The sequence below is a fragment of the Musa acuminata genome, chromosome BXJ3-6 (genome assembly GCF_036884655.1).
Source record: "Musa acuminata AAA Group cultivar baxijiao chromosome BXJ3-6, Cavendish_Baxijiao_AAA, whole genome shotgun sequence".
Classification (NCBI taxonomy): domain Eukaryota; kingdom Viridiplantae; phylum Streptophyta; class Magnoliopsida; order Zingiberales; family Musaceae; genus Musa; species Musa acuminata.
This window is the reverse complement of record NC_088354.1, coordinates 35,317,062-35,337,995: the sequence shown is the minus strand read 5'-3', so window position 1 is coordinate 35,337,995 and position 20,934 is coordinate 35,317,062. Positions and strand designations below refer to the sequence as shown.

Here is a 20,934-nt window from a genome sequence, read left to right as displayed (position 1 = left end):
AAAGAGTTTCTTTTAATAAAATTTGGAATTTGTGAGCCGTATGATTTATTGATACGACGATGTAGCACGAATCTTAAGGAAAACGTAGGGTTTCTGTTTTCCACCCTCTGCCTCCCTGTTTCTCGCTTTCCCCCTCGGTTCGAGATGGACGCCACCTTCGATCCCGTGAGCCCTAAGCCCCTTCGCCTGCCGCCTCTGATTCTCGATTCCTTTCGCTCCTGACCGCCAAGCATTGCTCTTTTGTTTGTCCTCAGGATCTTATTCACGCCATCTTCAAGATGGTCTGGAGCAGAAGAGCCGAGCGGAACGAAGAGATCGATGTTGTCGACGTTGAGGTGTGTCTCTATGTCTTTCTGTGTTCTTGTCTGCCGATCAGCCTCACTTATTTGCTGTCGTTAGCTATCCCCAGGTCGGAAAATGGCTTCTTATGGTGTTATTACTTGTTTTCTTGAAAGGAAAACCCTAAATGGGGCCTTATCATCAAGTTGAATGCTAAAAAGCCGATTATCTGTTTTTTTAGTCGTAATGCAAGAATTTCTGTGTATTTTTTCTCTTAATTGAACAATGATGTGCCCTAAACACAACAGGAACCCTGTGGAGGCCGTTCCTTCCTACTAATTTCGTAGGCCTTTTTAACAGGGTACGGATTCCTATGTTCGAAAGCGAACTATAGTTGTATTAGGTTTCTTGTGAAAAGGATCACTATAAAGTTTATTAAGTTGGTGATTGACCGTGGAGGTGTTGTCTTCTTCTCATGCAAGCCTTCGTGCATTTTAGTTTTGGGATCGAAAGATGCTATGCCTTAATTGGTTTTAGGATACCACTGGACAAGCATTTGGAAACATTTATCTGAATCTCCCCTGTATTTGGGTAAAACTGATTGTTCATGTGAATCAATGGGCATAACATACACAGAGAAAAAAAGAAAAACTAAATAGATTTAGGGTTATACAACAGAATCATCTATTTGTTAACTATGTTTATGAAATTCTGTACACATGAAGGTATCGGTTAGTGTAGCTGGTAAAAACTTTGACAGTACATCGTAAGGGCCTAGCCTCAAATCCCACCTTCGTCATTTACCCTTTGCAAAAAAAAAAAAGAAATTTCTATACACATTGGTCCGCTAAATATACTTTCGGTTCATCTTTTTTCTTGTATCTCATGGTAAATGATCAAATGGTCCTGCAAACAAACAAATATGAGTGAGAAAATCTAAACAACAATTTAAGATGAGTAAGAGTAGGATGAGAACAAATATTTGTTGTTTATTCCTAATCAAAGAATGTAATGTAACCAGTGGATAAAGTGCAAGAAAAGTAGGTTATTAATCTACCATTTATGAGATAATAAAGATAGTTGAAAACATGCCAAACACTAGTGACAAATGGCAAGTGACCTCGCTGAATATGTCAACATCACCTCTCAAGTACTGTACTGAAACCCTATCTAGTCTTGTGCCACCTGGGGGTTTAAGAGGGTTAAGATGGCTGATGTTTTGACATCATGCCATTGGACCCCAATGCCTTGCAATGATGCAGAAAATAACTATTTTGTCCTGGTTTTGCTTCCATGCAATGACCGCTCGACAACTCCACTCATGAACCTTACAAGGCTGAAACCTTAAGCAAAATGAGACTTCTAGGCTTCCACAGGCCTCACTAAGTATAAGAAAACCCAAACGAACTGAAAAGTCTGGCTGCTGTACAAACAGGATTGTCGTTGTTGAACAGTTGCAATACCGCTGCATGGTTGTTGCTGCAGCAGCAATACATGATAGTGTGATGCTCCATTCTACACCTCCTAACAGAGAGTCAGCCATCAGCTCCTCACCCACTGGTGACCAGTTCTATCGAAGTAGTCTCTTAAATTGTCTTTGCATACCTTCTTTTTTTTTATAATCTTTTGTTCTTCAGACTTTTGACTTACATCACTGAATTCAAACTCCCTTAGGTGCATGCACTTCCAATGGTCTCTAGCTCCCAACCATAATTTGTTTTCTTTGATTTGTTTTGTTACCTTTTCTGAGTGAATTTATTAATTGTACAATAAAAAGAGAGAAAGATGTGTGAAGAATTTTCTGGATTTCCACGTATACAATTGCATAAAGGTTCATGTTATTACAATCACCTTCTGCAGAAAAATGAAAACTAATGGAGGCATAATAAATTTTGTTACACTTCCAGGGGTACTTGATGTTTCAAGTTCAATTGATTTTGTAAATGATCTGCTTTATAAAATCATTGCTTGGACATGGTGCATGTTATAATTCTAACATACAGTTTGTTTTCCTATCACAATTATCATTTATAAATAACTTCCATGTTCGTTGTCAGGTTGGTGCTGGCACATCCAAGAAAAGTCGACCGACTACAGGTACTGTAAATCCTCTCGTCTACACAAAGAGCTGCTTGCTTTGAGAAGATATTTGCATTTTAAATTGACTGATATGCACATAAAAATAGACTATTTTTAATTATAACTTGAGTCTTCTTTTCTTCGAGAATTTCACATCTAGAGATAATCCATTCTCTAGATATTCCGATATTAACGCCACCTTAGACACCCATAAAACAAAATTCAAATTACACACCCTAGCTAGCACAAATTGCGGCAGCAGTCAAGGGATATGAGATTGATGGGATTGATGATTTGGATGGTCCAGCTTTCTTTTTTGGGCTTGTATATTACTTTTTCAAGTATTTTTATGTTTGGTCATTTTTTGGTCCTATGACATTATTTGTCAATCCTAAGTATGTCCTTGATGCCTGTTTGTGTTTTTCTTTAATTTTCTACTTGCACCTTTCTGTACATATATATAGGAATGATATTTTTACTTTGTTTTGCACCTGGTCATATTTCCTATACTTGTTACGTATTGCAGTAAATTGTTCTTTCTTTTCTATAATGAAAAAGCACCTCAGTCTTTTCCCTAATTTTTGCTTCTCATTGTGTTATTGAATGAATGGTTCTTCCCTCTCGAACAGTAAGGAAAGGCGTGATTAGCTTTGGAAAATGAACTATCCTTGTTTGACTTGGGGAAGATGGGAGAAACTTATTAAAAATGAGAGAACAGATTTCTAGTAGAAGTCATGCTTTTATAGGGTTACCATTTGGTACTTGTTAGTTTGTCACAGATGTTACAATCATTAGAATTTGCAGTTCCAATGACTTCTCTTGCTACAAATTTTTTTGAGTTTATTTAATTCTATCTTACAAAAAATTATCCTTGAGAGTTGAGATCGAGAAGGCTAAAAGGAAAATATCGTGCAATTAAATCAGTTGCAAGATATATGTACTCTTGCTAAATTTCTTGCGCTTTTTTTACTCATAGACCGATTACTTAGAATAAGATTAGAGTAACCTGATGAGTAAAAGAATATGAGGAAACTATTGTGTTTCCTATTGTTAAAAAATAGAGGAGAAAAGAAAGGATTACTCTAACATTTTTCTTGGAAATATTTTTACATTTGGAGAACAAAAAGTTGATTGAAGCAATGCAGCAAAGTTGTCCAAATGCATAGGCAGTTTGGTAGCAACTTCATGAAGGCTTAGGCAGGAGGCTTTGGTATACAAGTGGGCACAGTCGCAAGAGTATCACAGAAATAATATAATATTTGTAGATTCATTTTTATAAATAAAGAATAAATATGAAAAGTTCATATCCAATTTGTAAGTTATAAAGAAAACCCAGCAGTATGTCATATGTAGTCTTCTTGCATCACATTTCCAAATATTGCATTAGATGGAGTCCTTGTCATCTGTTGTTTAATATTGGACATTTCAATCATAATTCTAGAATGTTAAATTTTCACCTCAATCTCCTTTAGATGAGTTTCAGTGGAGGATACTATGTAAAACACTTATTATCAATTAAAGTAAAAGAAAAAATAAGTAAAATGGCATGCACCATGGCTAGAAAACAAGCATAGTAAGGAAGATATAATGGACCAACATATTCATTACTGTTGCCAAGTAATTAAAGCAACATTTTATCCTGTAGCTCATTATTAAAAAAAGAAAATACTTGCACGTGCATTACTTAAAATGTCATAATTCTTATTTGAGCTGTTTCTTTGCTCAAACTTAAAAGGGCACCAAGGGCCTTGGTGGTGGATGTAGCTAAAATGGCCTTGCAGGTCCATTTAATGTTGATTGGTATTGGTTGTATCGGGTTGTTGCTCATGGTATCAACCGATTCTCATATGATACATTTGGTTAAAAATTGCTAGAACTGATCAAAATCAACTAGAGTTGATTGATTGTGGTGCAACTTATGCTAAATCTTTTTCTTCTAGTGAGATAAGACAATTAAATTTTGCCTCTTGTGTTCTCTACCATAGCATCAAGTATATAAAGAGTTGTTAAACACTGTAGGAGTAGGCGCCGACAGGTTCATTGGAAATAGTCCATTTTGGGAAATTAATTAAAAGTTATTCCTGTATTCCTCTTTATGACTTTATAATTAAGGTGCATGCCCTACTCTAGGGTTACAGTCACCACAATACATTATGGTAGGAACAGTGACTTTGAAGCTGTCATGGGTATCACAATCAAGATCAAAAAAGACAATCTGATTTTGAGTGGAACTTCAGAATTCAGATTTACCTTTAAAACCAGTGACAATAACCATTTTGATTGTGCTTTTGCAATAACAGAGTTTTTGAACTTACCTTCTACTGTGTTCATTTATATGATAATTTTATAACTTCTTTTTTTGAAGAAAAATGAATCTCTAACAATTTTGTTTTTCAAATGTTTTTCCATGCAGCTAATCCGAGTGCTCTAAGGGTAAGCTGTGAACTTCTCCGGTTATTTGTAACAGGTATGTGCACTCATTTTTTTATTAGGTCTTAACAAAGTAGTAAAGAAAGTTTCCATTCCTTACAGAGGCTATCGAACGCACTGCTATAATTGCTGAGGCAGAGGGTATAAATAAAATTGAACCCACCCATTTGGAGAGGATTCTTCCACAATTGCTTTTGGATTTTTAAGGTATTATTGACATGTATATTACCACCATGTATATAGTTTGTTATATTTTCCTTATATGTTACATGGTTCTATGTTTATATCCATGTGAATAAACTGTGTGTGTATGTGTGTGTGTGTGTGTGTGTGAGAGTGAGAGAGAGAGAGAGAGAGAGAGAGAGAGGGTCATTTTGGTGCATCTAGTTGATCTAATTGGATGTAATATGTTGTTTATTGATGATAGGTCCATGATAAAGATTCAATTCATTCAATATCCATTAAATTGCCTAGAAGTGATACTATTGAATGAGGAGATGAACAAACAAAAACTGAAGGAGTCTATCAGGGATCAACTCAAGTTGGTTGGGTCAGGCTACACCTCTTCTAACCCTAATCGAGGGATGACACTGGATCAAGTGTTTTTCGAGTACCTACTCTTACTTGACCTGTTTGACCCAGTTTGGTTGCTGTTTATTTGGGTTTGGGTTAAGATTGGGTAGCAAAGTAGGTACTTGAATCAGGTTTGACATTCAGATACCCACCAATCAAACCTAAATGCAGGCATATTACCCTGTACCTCATGTTATTTACGTAGCCTCTTCTATGACTAATAATATACTTTATTCTCTGCTTCGATATTGGCTCTTGCCCTCTGCATCTCCATCACTGCCCTTTCTGAGTGGGTCTGCCAGTGGTCGGTGTGGACCCCTCTGGTGTCTTAACCCTATTCCTCTCTTCTTCGACTACTGCCTCTTGCTTGTCACATCTCTCTCAATCCCCTTTTAATGCATTGCACGTCAACCCTATTCCAACCAAGGTAACCGATTGGCCAAACCCGACCTAGCTTGACTTTGGTCATGAGATCCCCAATCCAAACCCTGAACAAACTTGAGATTTTGGGCTCAAATTAAGATATGAGTTGAATTACGTTTACGTGTGTGTGAATTAGTATGGGTTGGAGTCTGGGGTTGTCTATGAGGAAGGAATTATAGAGTGGCCGTGACCAATAATGGTAAGACTGGAAAATTGGAATTCCTGTGACATAAGAAAATAGGATGAGCTATAAAAGAGGGGAAATTTGCATGAACTTTCTTTTAACACGTGATTGTTGTTCTAGTCTATCATAAGCTCTCTTCCTGTTATAAGATTTGAATTGAAGGCAGGAGTGGAGCTGCCAGTTAACCTAAATGCCAGTGAGAAGTTTTAGTCCCTTCGCCTCTGTCAAAAGGATCTGAAGCCAGGGCTTTCCAAATCTTCCATCAGACTCAGTATACTAAAACTGGATCCTGCTCATTTATGTCAACATTTTTCTCCCTCTTGGTTTGTCATTTGAACTGACCAACAATTCAGTTGGCTTATCTGAATGGTACATCTTACATTTTGTGTTCTGCAGAGGTGTCTTTCCTACAAAAAGGACTACCCATCAGAGATATTATATTTTCTAGCTAAATAGGACTTGTTCAATTGCCAGAATCACCAGTCCAGAGATATTATATCTGAATGCGTGTTTGTACTATCTTGTTCAGTGTAGTCTATTTTTGGTTGCAATATGATTTAGTTCCTGAAACTCTTCACTTGTTGGTAGCAGGGAGGAATCTTGACTTGCAAGTCAAGGGGTGAAGGACTCAGTCTACTGTGTGCATTCTTTCCATCAATGCGTGGAAAACTCGGCATATCCGGCTAGATCACGCCATGGATTAGCCAATGGAGAAGAACAAGGACTTGATCTCCAAATACCATGTTTCTGGTTCTCTTACACCCACTTGCCATTTGCAAGGGGATGTCAAGTGGATGAGAATTTGAATGGTTGTTGGTTCTTAGATAGATATACAGGCACATGGAAGTGTAAAAGACTAATATAAACATGTCCTTGTCATATTGTTGTGTTCTTCTGCTGATTTTGTTGTCTTTAAAGGCATCATTGTCTGGTGTGTTGGAAATTGGTAATAATTTTGTTCTGGTTGTATTAGGATGTAGGATTGACCGGTCAACATAAATTTGCTATTGGTGTCTAAATGACCTCTGATAATATTTGTTTTATTGATTTTTTTTATTTTAAAGTTATATATAGTATATTCTTTCTGTTCTATATTTATTTTTTATCTAGGATTTTTTTTTTGGGGACACGGGTAAGGAGGAATTTGATCCCTCTTGTCATGATCTGATGAGGTATAGTCTTGTCATCGTCTGATATGATATTTATCACAAGTTACTTAGTACATTCAACATGATAGGTTTGATACAAGATCATTCAATATTACTCACCCTCCATTTTATATCTTCATAGCATACTTCGGAGCAGATCCATTGTGCAGGAAGGACCTTTGGATCCGTCAAACACGCCACCTGCGCAACCTCCTGAGTGATTCGAGAGAGCTTGGGCCACGTTTAAGTGGGTCCCATTGAGAAAGCCGACACGCTAGCCGGTGTAGCACGAGGGGTAGCGGATGGGAATGTATACGTCTTGCGGTCTACTATGCCTTGACTGCCTCTGTCATCGAATCGTATCCGTTCGATTTCTAGGGTCCACCATCGGCAACCGTCCATTTGGCGGGCCCGCCGATCCGAGTTTTCCACACACCTATCCCCATTTATCCCACCGGGCATCAACCCACCGAGACGACGCCAATGGCTGCCACCGCGCTCCTCCCATCACTCCTTCTCCTCCTCCTCCCTGCTCCCATCTCTGCCATCTATCCCTACGATGGCTCCCATGCCCTCCGCCGCATGACCCTTCGCCACCCTCGCCGTCTCCCTTCTCGTCTCGCTTCTCAATCCGCCCACCGCCGGAGTCCTTTCCCGAAGCGATACGTATTGGCCGAGACCAAGACCACTCCAGCTCTCGCTTCGTCAAATTCCTCGCCCAACAGCTCGTCGTCTGAGCACCATCACAGCCGCAGCCACAAGCAGAGCGTGAGGAACTGGATCGTCGGTTTCATCGCCGGCTCGCTCTGGGGGATCATCTCCGGGATTATCCTCTCGGTGCTGTACCGGCAGGTGGTGAACTGCATCCGCGGGCGGTACAGGAGCCCCGGCAGCCCCTCCATCTTCAGCCCCACGCACATCAAGCGCGCCGAGGACCTCGCCTTCCTCGAGAAGGACGATGGGCTCGCGGCCCTCGAGGTCATCGGCCGGGGCGGGTGCGGCGAGGTGTACAAGGCCCAGCAGCCACCCGATCCCAGAAAGCCCGACCGCCCGGGCATGGTCCTCGCCATCAAGAAGATCATGAAGCGCACCCCGGACAGCGCTGAGCCGACCTCTGACGAGGAGAGCCGGCTGCTCGACAAGTGGATGCGGCAGATCCGGTCGGAGATCCAGACCGTGGGCCATATCCGCCACCGCAATCTGCTGCCGCTGTTGGCTCACGTAACGCGCCGGGACTGCCACCTCCTCATATACGAGTTCATGAGGAACGGGACCTTGCATGACGCGATCAGAGGCGCGTCCGCGGGGAGGAGGAAGCTGGAGTGGCCGGCGCGGTACATCATAGCCCTCGGCATCGCTGCCGGCCTCGAGTACCTCCACGTGGTGCACCGCCCGCGGGTGATCCACAGAGACCTGAAGCCCGCGAACATCCTGCTCGACGACGACCTCAACCCCCGGATCTCCGACTTCGGGCTCGCCAAGGTGGTCCCGGACACGGTGAGCGGCTCCATGAGGTCGGGGGTGGCGGGAACCATCGGGTACATAGCGCCGGAATACCATCAGACTCTGCTGTTCACCGACAGATGCGACGTCTACAGCTTCGGGGTCATCCTGGCAGTGCTCGTCACCGGCAAGTTCCCCACCGACGAGTTTTATTGGACGACGGAGGAGATAAGCATGGTGGATTGGATGAGGAACGCGATGAGGTCCGCGGAGCCGGAGGTGGCGATCGATCGAACACTTGTGGGCAATGGGTTTGAGGAGCAAATGCTGCTGGTGTTGAAGATTGCATGCTTCTGCACTTACGATAACCCCAAAGCGAGGCCTAATAGCAGGGAGGTCCGACTAATGCTTGCCCAGATCAAGCATTAGCCTCAAGAATTAACCTTTAGTTTGATGTATATATAGCTACAAGTGTTCCAAGTGCCGCAGAAAGGCCTAATAATGGTTAGCCTCATTGCTGTCCTCCTTCTTCTTCGTGGTTTTTCATTGAATCAGGCAGCGGGACGAAGATTTCTTCAGTGATAGAAGCGTCAAGGAAGGAGCTGTACAGTTCAACTGATCGTTGAAGCCGCGTTGTCGACTCCCCAACGAATTTTTGACTTTTGGAAGTCAAGGATGACCAAAGTCAACCATTCTCGATGAGATAATATATTAAATTATGAATATTTGGGTTTGATATATTCATTATTATTAAAGATATGGTCTAATATCAAGCGTATATTATTCACATCAAGATTGATATTGTTATCATATTTTGAATCGCTATAGTGGCTACTAAAGTAAAACATCGTAATTCATTTCGAAAAAAATTATAACCAGTCAAATTGAACTGATGTGATTGACCAATCAAACATGACACTCGGACCAATGGTGAAGTTGATAACTATATAAGCTTTTGAGTAGTAGAATTAAAGGGAGTCTCCATGAAAAACCGTTATCAGAAAAAAAAAAAAACAGAAAATTCGAAAATGTGGGAGGAAATCGCCATTATTCTTATTGTCATTATTATTGTTATTGGCATTGTCGCGTACCGCCTCCGCCCCCCCCCCCCCTCGGCCGACGCTGCGTAGCGATCGACATGCGATCGACCATTCCAGTGTCGATCGCCTCAAAGATGAAGTGGGAGCCGTTCAAGGGTTCCGGTGTCATCTCTGTCGGCTCGTGAATTCCTCTTCCCCTCTCCTCTGTCTCCCTGCCTCATTGTTCCTCACTTTCTTTAGGGTTTTCTCCTCGCCCGGCGCTGCGCATCGATCGATCATTCCGACGCCGGCCGCCTCAACGATGAAGTGGGAGCCGTCCAAGGTTCCGGTGTCACCCTGACAGCTCGTGAGTTACTTCTCCTCCTCTTCGTGTTCATTTCCCAATCTCCTTTCTATTCCTTACTTTCCTCTCTTAGATTATATAACCGTATCTAATTAGCTGAGATATATTATGAATATGATTGAATTCTAATTACGATTATTGATTAATAAAAATCTAATTACGATAGAATTTTTAGGAGATTAGCTTGATGAGAGAGACTGTTAATTACTTATCGTTTTCGCCTATAAATATATAGAACATCCTAGAGATTATAAACATGATGTGCGATGGTATTATTGAGAGATTATAGATTTTTTTTATCTCTTTAGTTACATAAATCGATCAACTAGATATTATAAATCTTCTATCATCTCCCCTTTATTTATGAATCCATCGCTTCTTCCTACGAAGGATAGAAAGAGAGGAGAATGTGAGTCTAATTCTCCTTATAGATTGACATCACTATAGATTTTGAATCCAATAATGATATGCTTACAGATCAGATAAATATTTTTTGAATGACATCGAAAGATAAATATCATAAATTTAAATATATTATTATTTAATTTCAAGTTTTGGTATTAAAATTTTTCATATAATAGTAGATATTATGGTTTTTTATGCTTATAATTGGTATCAGAGTCATGGTTATGAAATAAAATACTTTAAATCTATTTGTTAGCACATTTCGCTCGACAAAAGTTGTTAATCAGTTTTAATTTACGATGCATGAACAATTTGTCGCTATTGTCAATCTGCTTTTTTATCTAGTCCACCATATTGCTTGCTTGCGAATGATGTAAGGTTCCTTGTGCTTGACAATTTACTGTTGGTGACAATATTATTGAGGGCGACGACCTCCAGTTGTCACTAGCCCAGTCGCGGGCAATGGCTGCATAGCGTCATTGCGTGCGGTAGCTGTTGCAGTACCATTGCCCGTGATGGTTGTAGTGGTTGCGCAACGACGCTGCGTGCGACCACTACAATAGCATCGTCGCTACCTGCGGCGGCTACGACAGCACTGCTACGTGAGATGACTGCAACAACACCACTACAACAACATTTGCTGGCCACGAACAACGTCAACTAGATGCCCACGGTGGCAGTGACTGCGACTCACGCAACAACCACGGATGACGGCTACGACACCCTGCGCAAGCAACGATCGCTCCTCCCGTTGTGATCATAGAAAGGAATAGTTAGGATTTTTACTAAAGGATAGTTTTACCCCTCATAAATAAGATAATTTCAATCTGTGTCCCTGTGTATGCTTTCCAATTTTACCTTTCTAGAAATCAGAAATTTCCCCGATATATCCGAAGTAAAAAATTATAGGTCTACCTTTCAAAAAATTAGAATTTTTTTATTTATATCCTCATTTATAAAATTAATTAATTTAATTTATTCTAATCAAACTTAATCATTATTATATTTTGACTGCTTGATTAGATCTAGATTCGATCAATCAAGTCTTGATCGAATTTAAGAAAAATCAAAATTTGATTAATTTTTTATTTTGATCAATTTTAATTTTGATAGGCTTAATTGAGCTTATGGTCAGCCTAAATCTATAAGCTTAATTTGGGTAGCCCAATTTTGAGCTTGCCCTATAAGGGTTTCATGTGAAATTTAAAAATATATAAATTATAAATTTTTTTATAGTTTTCTTATATAATATGAATAAAATTTTACATTTGATAAATAAAAAATCAATTATTATTCTTGGATATTTATTTGGTTATTCACATGTATATGTTAGAACTTATGAAATAATATTTATTTTTCACATAAAGGTATAGTTTATATTTCATAATTACAGTTATCATATGAGTTTTTTTTTTCTAATACTAATTAATGTTCAATGATTATTATGGTCATTATTATTATTGAACTATTTCAGTATAAATTAGATTGAAGAAATTTGATGAATATTATTTGTAACTTATATCTTTAAGTTTTATTTGATCGGTAATTGCCAAAGTTCCTTGGGATCATAGGCTTATGAGATGTAATTTACAATAAATATTTTATTATTTATAGAATATATTAAACTATATTTTATATTATTGTATTAGTCTTATAATTATCAATTTGGTCTAACCAATAACTTATAAAATTACATTAAAGAATTAATTTTAAATGATATTTAAAAAATAATATTCACAATGACATATATAATCAGGAGAATTAGATAATTCCAAAGTAGAATCTATTTCGAATAATTATGTGATGAGTTGGATGATGCTGTTTTGGATATCCTTACAGTTTATGATTATTTACCCAAAGATAACAATACTATTATATGTGGATGGTATCAGTTCTTCATAAATTTTTTTTGTATGAACACTAGATATGTTTATATTTCACTTAAAGGTGAAATAAAGATGTTATCAATAATAAAACATTACTTGAAAAACTCAAAGCATTAATAGTATATTATTATAGTGGTACTTCCTTCATTTTAGTCTTATAAATGTCCCTATATTTTTTGAATTAATTTATTATAAATAGTTTGAGTATATATAATTTACATTAGGTGTGTTAGACCTTAATCAGATTAATTGAAAGAATCATAAACTTAATTACTAAGTTCTATAGAACAAATAATTGAAATAATTAATCGAAAAAGGTCTAAAAGACGTAGTCTTATGATAATTGCTAATAATATTTAGACTTTATTATAGTGTACTAAAATTTTTAAAGATTAATCTAAATTTTTTGATAAGTTCTTGGTTGATATATTAATGAAAGAACTAATTGAAATTTAGTATGATAATATTTGAGGAATTCAAGATTATATCCTCAATATACTGACAAAATTTTAAACTCGAGAATATTGAGCATGAATGTATTTAAGTTATATCTCATATAATTTATTCTTAATTTTGTTTCTTCTTAATTTGGCTCATTTAAAATTCACTATAATAAAGTTAAGGATAAGTGAAACTTAAATGAGTCGACTAGTATATGTATCTAGAAAGAATTAAGATTAAACTTAGAAAGACTAAGAATATTTTGGGCACTACTTAAGGTGTGGATAATAATAAAAGAAAATTGAAGCATAAATCACCTGAGTTTATAAATACTATATAAACTTATAAAAGGAAAAGTATAAGTTCGATCTTTGTATTTTTCAAATCAAATATTACTGAAGTTCTTTTTTAATACTTAGTATGGAGCTTTCGTGCCCTAAGAGCTATCTCGTGGTCGCTTCGGTCGATTCTGAGCCATGGACCTCCGTGGACGATCTCGTGTTCGGGCTCAAAGCCCTAGAGTCACGGCTCGGATATAATTCTCCACCGGTGCCTCTCAAGCAACCCCCTGAATGGTCCTTAATCTTGAACAACTGCTATATTTCTTTTACTATTATAAGGTTATCATGATCTCATATATTGTCGCTTTCTCTGATTTAGGTCTCTCCTCGACAAAAGGCAATGGATGTGAGAGACAAAACGAGGCTGGGAGGGAGCACGGCGGCTGGCTGGAGGATCTCCTGCCCTGATTTTGATTTCAGGCATGCACTCTTTTCTTAAATGTTATTCCTTTTTCTAGTTTCCGACACAAAGCATAGTTGACTGCAAATACCAAAAATCGCAGAATGAGGGATCCAAATTAACTTATTAGTTTCATCAAACTGCATTTTTCAATATTGTTTTTCTTAGTCAAGTATGTGACAATGTGGATGGCATTGACATTGAAAATTATCATGCCATGGTGAAGGTCGATGGGGTTCTTGTTTTCATCTGTATGCATGCTTTGAGATTCTTTAACTTCTTGCATCAGCTAAGAAAAAAAAGAACAAAAGTATTCTGATCATAATATTTCTTTACTGTTCTAGTCTTTTTGTACGATCAATTTCTTATCTTTGGAAAACTTTGAAATTCAAAGTTTGGGGTCATCTATAGGAAGGAATTATAGAGTGGCCGTGACCAATAATGGTAAGAGTGGAAAATTGGAATTCATGTGACATGAGAAAATAGGAATTCATTAGCTATAAAAGAGGGGAAACTTGCATGAACTTACTTTTAACATGTGATTGTTGTTCTAGTTTATCATAAGTTCTCTTCCTGTTATAAGATTTGATTTGAAGGCAGGAGTGGAGCTACTGGTTAACCTAAATGCCATTGAGAAGTTTTAGCCCCTTTGTCTCTGCCAAAAGTATCTGAAGCCAGGGCTTTTCAAGTCTTCCATCGGACTCGGTATACTAAAACCAGATCCTGCTCATTGATGTCAACATTTTTCTCTCTCTTGGTTTGTCATTTGAACTGACCAACAATTCAGTTGGCTTATCTGAATAGTACAAGTTGTCTAACCAGTAGATACATCTTAAATTGTGTTCTGCAAAGGTGCCTTTCCTTAGAAAAAGACTACCCATCAGAGATATTATATTTTCTAGCTAAATAGCACATGTTCAATTGCCAGAATCACCGGTCCAATGATTAAATGAGTGCATGTTTGTACTCAAATGAGTGAGCTATCTTGTTCAGTGTAGTCGATTTCTGGTTGCAGTATGATTTAGTTACTGGAATGGACTCTTCACTTGATGGTAGCAGGCAGGAAACTTGACTTGCAAATCAAGGGGTGAACGACTCGGTCTACTGTGTGCATTCTTTCCACCTTCGTGTGGAAAACTCGGCATATCCGGCTGGTTCACGCCATGGATCTGCCAATGGAGAAGAACATGGACTTGACCTCCAAATTCCATGTTTCTGGTTTTCTTACATCCACTTACCATTTGCTCGGGGATGTCAAGTGGATGAGAATTTGAATGGTTGTTGGTTCTTAGATAGATATACAGGCACATGGCAGGGCTTTCCAAATCTTCCATCGGACTCAGTATACTAAAACTGGATCCTGCTCATTTGGTCAACATTTTTCTCCCTCTTGGTTTGTCATTTGAACTGACCAACAATTCAGTTGGCTTATCTGAATCGTACATCTTACATTTTGTGTTCTGCAGAGGTGTCTTTCCTAAAAAAAGGACTACCCATCAGAGATATTATATTTTCTAGCTAAATAGGACTTGTTCAATTGCCAGAATCACCAGTCCAATGATTAAATGAATGCATGTTTGTACTATCTTGTTCAGTGTAGTCTATTTCTGGTTGCAATATGATTTAGTTACTGGAACTCTTCACTTGTTGGTAGCAGGGACGAATCTTGACTTGCAAGTCAAGGGTTGAAGGACTCGGTCTACTGTGTGCATTCTTTCCACCAACGTGTGGAAAACTCGGCATATCCGGCTAGTTCACGCCACGGATTAGCCAATGGAGACGAACAGGGACTTGATCTCCAAATTCCATGTTTCTGGTTTTCTTACATCCACTTACCATTTGCTCGGGGATGTCAAGTGGATGAGAATTTGAATGGTTGTTGGTTCTTAGATAGATATACAGGCAAATGGCAGTGTAAAAGACTAATATAAACATGTCCTTGTCATATTGTTGTGTTCTTCTGCTGATTTTGTTGTCTTTAAAGCCATCATTGTCTGGTGTGTTGGAAATCGGTAATAATTTTGTTCTGGTTGTATTAGGATGTAGGATTGGCCGGTCAACATAAATTTGCTATTGGTGTCAATATGAGCTCTGATAATATTTGTTTTATTGATTGTTTATTTTAAAGTTATATATAGTATATTCCTTCTGTTCTATATTTATTTTTTATCTGGGATTTTTTTTTTTCGACACGGCTAAGGAGGAATTTGATCCCTCTTGTCATGATCTGATGAGGTACAGTCTTGCCATCGTCTGATATGATATTTATCAGAAGTTACTTTGTACATTCATTAGTACATTCAACATGATAGGTTTGATAGTATATCATTAATAATAGTCTTTAAATTGAAAGTATGTACATTTATTTATATAGAGCATTAATTTGGCTGATGATAGATCGGTTCCTTTATTTTAGATTGAGGGCATAAAATTTGATCCTATAAACTTATATGTATTGACTCTGTTTGAAATTTAATTCTATAAATTTTGAAGATTTTCTCACTTATAGTTGGCAAAAAAGAAAAAGAAAAAGAAAAAAAAAGAACATAAATGATTGCATGAAATGTTTCCCGCATCGACAACACATCAAACAAGTGATGGGAAGAACAGCCTCCGTGGTTGCTTCCACGGCACACGGTAGTATTCCTCAGAGCCAATCTGAGCGCCTAATGTCCCTTTTCATCTTTGCATGATAGAACTCGTTCTTGGCTTTAAGTGAAATCTCCCTAATGCGATCCACCTCATCAGGATAAAGTAATCATAGCAAATCTTCCTCGAGGGATCCACCAATAGAATTCTTGCCCACCTTCATGGTTTTCGTGAAAGGAAATGGTAGACTACAGCGAGAGTGAGTGTCTGTATGTGTAATCACAAGACGAGTTCCGACAAGATGCCTAATTCGGCTATTCATGCCTTTTAAGATTCTAAGATTCTTCCAAACAGTCATCTCGTTGCTTATAAATCACAATCATAATTAATCATCGGGAATCCATAACACTTAATTAGCAGAATTAATATGTCTATTTTACAACATGAATCGATTATTTTTATTGAGATATTTGAATTGATCGGTGTATTATCATCCTTTCTCTGGTATCACCCACCGTCCATTTCATATCTTCGTAGCATACTTTGGAGGAGATCCATCGTGCAGGAAGGACCTTTGGACTCGTCAAGCACGCCGAAACGTTCCATGAGCAATCGATGGATGTTCCCATCGGCGCACCTCAAGAGTGATTCGAGAGAGCTTGGGCCACGTTTAAGTGGGTCCCACTGAGAAAGCCGAGACGCTAGCTGGTGTAACACGAGGAGTAGCCGAGACGCTTGCGGTCTACTAAGCCTTTGACTGCCTTTGTCATCCTCCGAGTCTTCCCACGAATCGTATCCGTTCGATTTGTAGGGTCCACCATCGGTAATCGTCCATTTGGCGGGCCCGCCGATCCGAGTTTTCCACACACCTATCCCCATTTATCCCACCGGGCATCAACCCACCGAGACGACGCCAATGGCTGCCACCGCGTTCCTCCCATCACTCCTCCTCCTCCTCCTCCTCCTCCCAGCTCTCATCTCTGCCATCTATCCCTACGATGGCTCCCATGCCCTCCGCCGCATGACCCTTCGCCACCCTCACCGTCTCCCTTCTCGTCTCGCTTCTCAACCCGCCCACCGATCCGCCCACCGCCGGAGTCCTTTCCCGAAGCGATACGTATTGGCCGAGACCAAGACCACTCCAGCTCTCGCTCCGTCAAATTCCTCGACCAATAGATCGTCGTCTGAGCACCATCACAGCCGCAGCCACAAGCAGAGCGCGAGGAACTGGATCGTCGGTTTCATCACCGGCTCGCTCGCGGGGATCGTCTCCGGGGCCGTCCTCTCGGTGCTGTTCCGGCTGGTGGTGAACTGCATCCGCGGGCGGTACAGGAACCCCGGCGGCCCCTCCATCTTCAGCCCCAAGCAAATCAAGCGCGCCGAGGACCTCGCCTTCCTCGAGAAGGACGACGGGCTCGCGGGCCTGGAGGTCATCGGCCGGGGAGGGTGCGGCGAGGTGTACAAGGCCCAGCTGCCACCCGATCCCAGCAAGCCAGACCGCCCGGGCATGGTCGTCGCCATCAAGAAGATCATGAAGCGCACCCCGGACAGCGCTGAGCCGACTTCCGACGAGGAGAGCCGGCTGCTCGACAAGTGGATGCGGCAGATCCGGTCGGAGATCCAGACCGTCGGCCATATCCGCCACCGCAATCTGCTGCCGCTGTTGGCCCACGTAACGCGCCCGGACTGCCACCTCCTCATATACGAGTTCATGAAGAACGGCAGCCTGGATTCGGTGCTCAACAGCGCGCGCGACGGCGAGCGCGACCTCGACTGGCTCGCTCGCTACCGCATCGCGTTGGGCATCGCGTCCGGTCTCGAGTACCTCCACATCCACCACAAACCCCAGATCATCCACCGGGATCTCAAGCCGGCCAACATACTGCTGGACGACGGCATGGAGGCCAGGATCGCGGACTTCGGGCTGGCCAAGGAGATGCCGGACGCCCACACCCACATCACCGCCTCCAAGGTGGCCGGCACGCTGGGCTACATATCCCCGGAGTACGGGCAGACGCTGCGCTTCACGGCCAAGTGCGACATCTACAGCTTCGGGGTGATCCTGGCGGTGCTGGTGGTCGGCAAGATGCCGTCGGACCCCTTCTTCCACGACACCGACGAGATCAGCCTGGTGCGATGGCTACGCAAGGTGATGAGCTCCGCGAACCCGACGGCGGCCATCGATCCCAAGCTGGCGGGCAACGAGTACGAGGAGCAGATGCTGCTGGTGCTCAGGATCGCCATCTTCTGCACGGTGGATGATCCCAAGGAGCGGCCCAGCAGCAAGGAGGTCCGCTCGATGCTGGCGCAGATCAAACACTAGCAGTAGCAAGCAGGCGTCTTTCTAGTCTAAGAATAATGGCTTGCAAGCCAGTAAAAGGTTAAGCTTGCCTGGCTAACTGTTGTTTCTTCTGCGTCACTTCATGGCATGTGAGTGTGTGTGTAAGAATAGCTTGCTGCATGTAAAAAGCCTCATCAGTGTACTCCTACGGGTTGCATAGATCAAGATAAGTAATCCTTCTTGCATCTCCCGATGGTGTTGCTTTCCACCACAGGTTTAGATTGGATGATCTATTCCACGCGTGAACACATGCATACTATCATCAAGTCATGCTCGGTTAGTCTTCGTTGACTCTCTCCAACACGAGTTATGAGACTGAGAATTCTCCAACCGAGCTTCTAACAAGTGGATGCTGACAAGTCAAAGAGAATGAAACGACGCTATTCCGAGCGTCGATCGAGGAACGAGTCATTGGCAATAAAAAAATGCAGCCTATTCTACTTCGCATTTAATGAATGAAGACTGGCTCTGTCCTTCATGTTCCAGTCAATGGCCTCCTCTCTTTCCCTGCTTCTCCACCTTTCGTTCCACTTGGTCATCTCTCATCGTGCTGCTGCCAGATTCCTCATGGACAGAAACATCACCTCCCACCTTGAAGTGGCTGCGAACAATTCTGCTGCATCTTCATCGGATTCAGATGACAAGTTCCGTTTCCAGCCTCTCTGGGTTGCAGTTGGCTTCCTGATGGCTGCAGTTCCGATGCTTCTTTGCTGGTTAGCAATCAAATTACGTAGAAGGATCGGCATGTTCGAGGATCAAAGCAGCGCGGATGGGCTGACCGTCTTTAGCCCCGTGATCACGAAAGCCGAGCTTCTCTCCTTATTGGAGAAGCTCGACGATGGTTGCCAGATCATCGGCCGCGGGGGCTGCGGCGTCGTCTACAAGGCTGGATTGGCCGCCGTCGACGGCAGGAGGGTCGCCGCCGCCATCAAGAAGATCATCCAGCCGGCCGTCGACGCGGCGCAGCTCTGCGAGGGGGAAACGAAGCTCCTCAACTACACGATTCGCCAGATCAGGTCGGAGATCCAGACCGTCGGCCGCATCCGGCATCCGAACCTTCTCCCCCTCCTTGCTCACATTTCGCGGCCGAGTTGCCACTACCTCGTCTACGAGTTCATGAGGAACGGGACCTTGCAGGACGCGATCAGAGGCGCGGCCACGGGGAGGAGGAAGCTGGAGTGGCCGGCGCGGTACAACATAGCGCTCGGCATCGCCGCCGGCCTCGAGTACCTCCACGTGGTGCACCGCCCGCGGGTGATCCACAGAGACCTGAAGCCCGCGAACATCCTGCTCGACGACGACCTCAACGCCCGGATCTCCGACTTCGGGCTCGCCAAGGTGGTACCGGACACGGTGAGCGGCCCCATGAGGTCGGGGTTGAAGGGAACCATCGGGTACATCGCGCCCGAGTACCATCAGACGCTGCTGTTCACCGACAAATGCGACGTCTACAGCTTCGGGGTCATCCTGGCGGTGCTCGTCACCGGCAAGTTCCCCACCGACGGGTTCTACTGGACGACGGAGGAGATGCGCATGGTGGATTGGGTGAGCAACGCGATGAGGTCGGCGGAGCCGGAGGCGGCGATCGATCGAACACTTGTGGGCAATGGGTTTGAGGAGCAGATGCTACTGGTGTTGAAGATTGCATGCTTCTGCACTTACGATAACCCCAAAGCGAGGCCTAATAGCAGGGAGGTCCGACTGATGCTCGCCCAGATTAAGCATTAGCCCCAAGAATTAACCTTTAGTTTGATTGATAGTTTCTGTGCTAAAAGTGTTCCGAGTACAGCAGAAAGGCCTAATAATGGTTAGCCTCATCTCTGTTCTTCTTCTTCTTCTTCTTCTTCGTGGTATTTCATGTATACTTGGATGTAAGATTTCACTTAGCCGAGCAGCGGGACGAAGGCTTCCACAGGAATAGAAGCATAAGCCGCAGTGCAACCGATCGTCGAAGCTGCGTGGTGGAATCCCCAACATGAAATTGTTGACTTTGTAAGTCAATGATGACCAAGTCAACCATTCTCGCTGAGATAATATATTGAATTATGGATATATAGTTCTGATATATTCAGTATTGAAGATGTGTGATTACCGTTACCGTATAACAACCTGTATGAAGCATATATTATTCTGCATTATTGTTATTTTCTGCATTATTCAACTATACAGTATTTGTATTACTAAATAAAAACAGTATAACTCATTAAAAAATTACGACCAATCTGATTTAACAGCTAATTGATTTAGTAAATATGATAATTGGGCAAAAGGATAAATTCCTAATTTTCTCGGAGTATAATGTCAGTAAATCGTCAATCGATATGCAATTGATGTCCAAGGTGAAGGAGAAAATAAAGATCACCCTTCGATTGTTTGATATTTCGAAAAGGGTTATTAATACAGCTTATGTTAATAAAAAATATATAGTATTTTAGAATGATAATAATTAATATGATAAAAAAGGGTTATAATATTTGTATTCATTCACTATGGAAGAAATATGATAAAAAATATGTTATTGTGGCTACTAAAGTAAAACATCTTAATTCATTTCAAAAAAACTATAACCAGTCAAATTGAACTAATGAA

General features: G+C 41.3%; 4 protein-coding genes across 5 annotated transcripts; all 4 read left to right on the top strand.

Annotated features, from left to right (window-relative positions):
- Positions 1 to 76: 76 nt before the first annotated feature.
- On the top strand, positions 77 to 6,885 carry LOC103989300 (protein MHF2 homolog). Of its 2 annotated transcripts, none has more exons than XM_065157559.1 (6): positions 77 to 165; positions 255 to 335; positions 2,337 to 2,376; positions 4,772 to 4,825; positions 4,891 to 4,995; positions 6,557 to 6,885. In XM_065157559.1, the coding sequence occupies exons 1-5, from the start codon at positions 145 to 147 to the stop codon at positions 4,992 to 4,994; spliced, it is 300 nt and encodes a 99-aa protein (XP_065013631.1). In that variant the 5' UTR covers positions 77 to 144; the 3' UTR covers position 4,995; positions 6,557 to 6,885. The 2 variants fall into 2 exon arrangements, with proteins under 2 accessions (XP_065013631.1, XP_009406378.2); XM_009408103.3 differs by having other exon boundaries at positions 85 to 165; positions 6,560 to 6,885.
- A 687-nt stretch (positions 6,886 to 7,572) lies between these two features.
- Positions 7,573 to 9,081, top strand: LOC135641814 (leucine-rich repeat receptor-like serine/threonine/tyrosine-protein kinase SOBIR1). The gene has a single exon (XM_065157558.1). The coding sequence runs from the start codon at positions 7,600 to 7,602 to the stop codon at positions 8,986 to 8,988; it is 1,389 nt and encodes a 462-aa protein (XP_065013630.1). The 5' UTR covers positions 7,573 to 7,599; the 3' UTR covers positions 8,989 to 9,081.
- A 7,763-nt stretch (positions 9,082 to 16,844) lies between these two features.
- LOC135641204 (leucine-rich repeat receptor-like serine/threonine/tyrosine-protein kinase SOBIR1) lies at positions 16,845 to 18,530 on the top strand. The gene has a single exon (XM_065156401.1). The coding sequence runs from the start codon at positions 16,921 to 16,923 to the stop codon at positions 18,325 to 18,327; it is 1,407 nt and encodes a 468-aa protein (XP_065012473.1). The 5' UTR covers positions 16,845 to 16,920; the 3' UTR covers positions 18,328 to 18,530.
- Positions 18,531 to 18,665: 135 nt separating this feature from the next.
- LOC135641205 (leucine-rich repeat receptor-like serine/threonine/tyrosine-protein kinase SOBIR1) lies at positions 18,666 to 20,290 on the top strand. Its single transcript, XM_065156402.1, has one exon. It carries the CDS (start codon positions 18,823 to 18,825, stop codon positions 20,071 to 20,073), a length of 1,251 nt encoding a protein of 416 aa, XP_065012474.1. The 5' UTR covers positions 18,666 to 18,822; the 3' UTR covers positions 20,074 to 20,290.
- Positions 20,291 to 20,934: the final 644 nt, after the last annotated feature.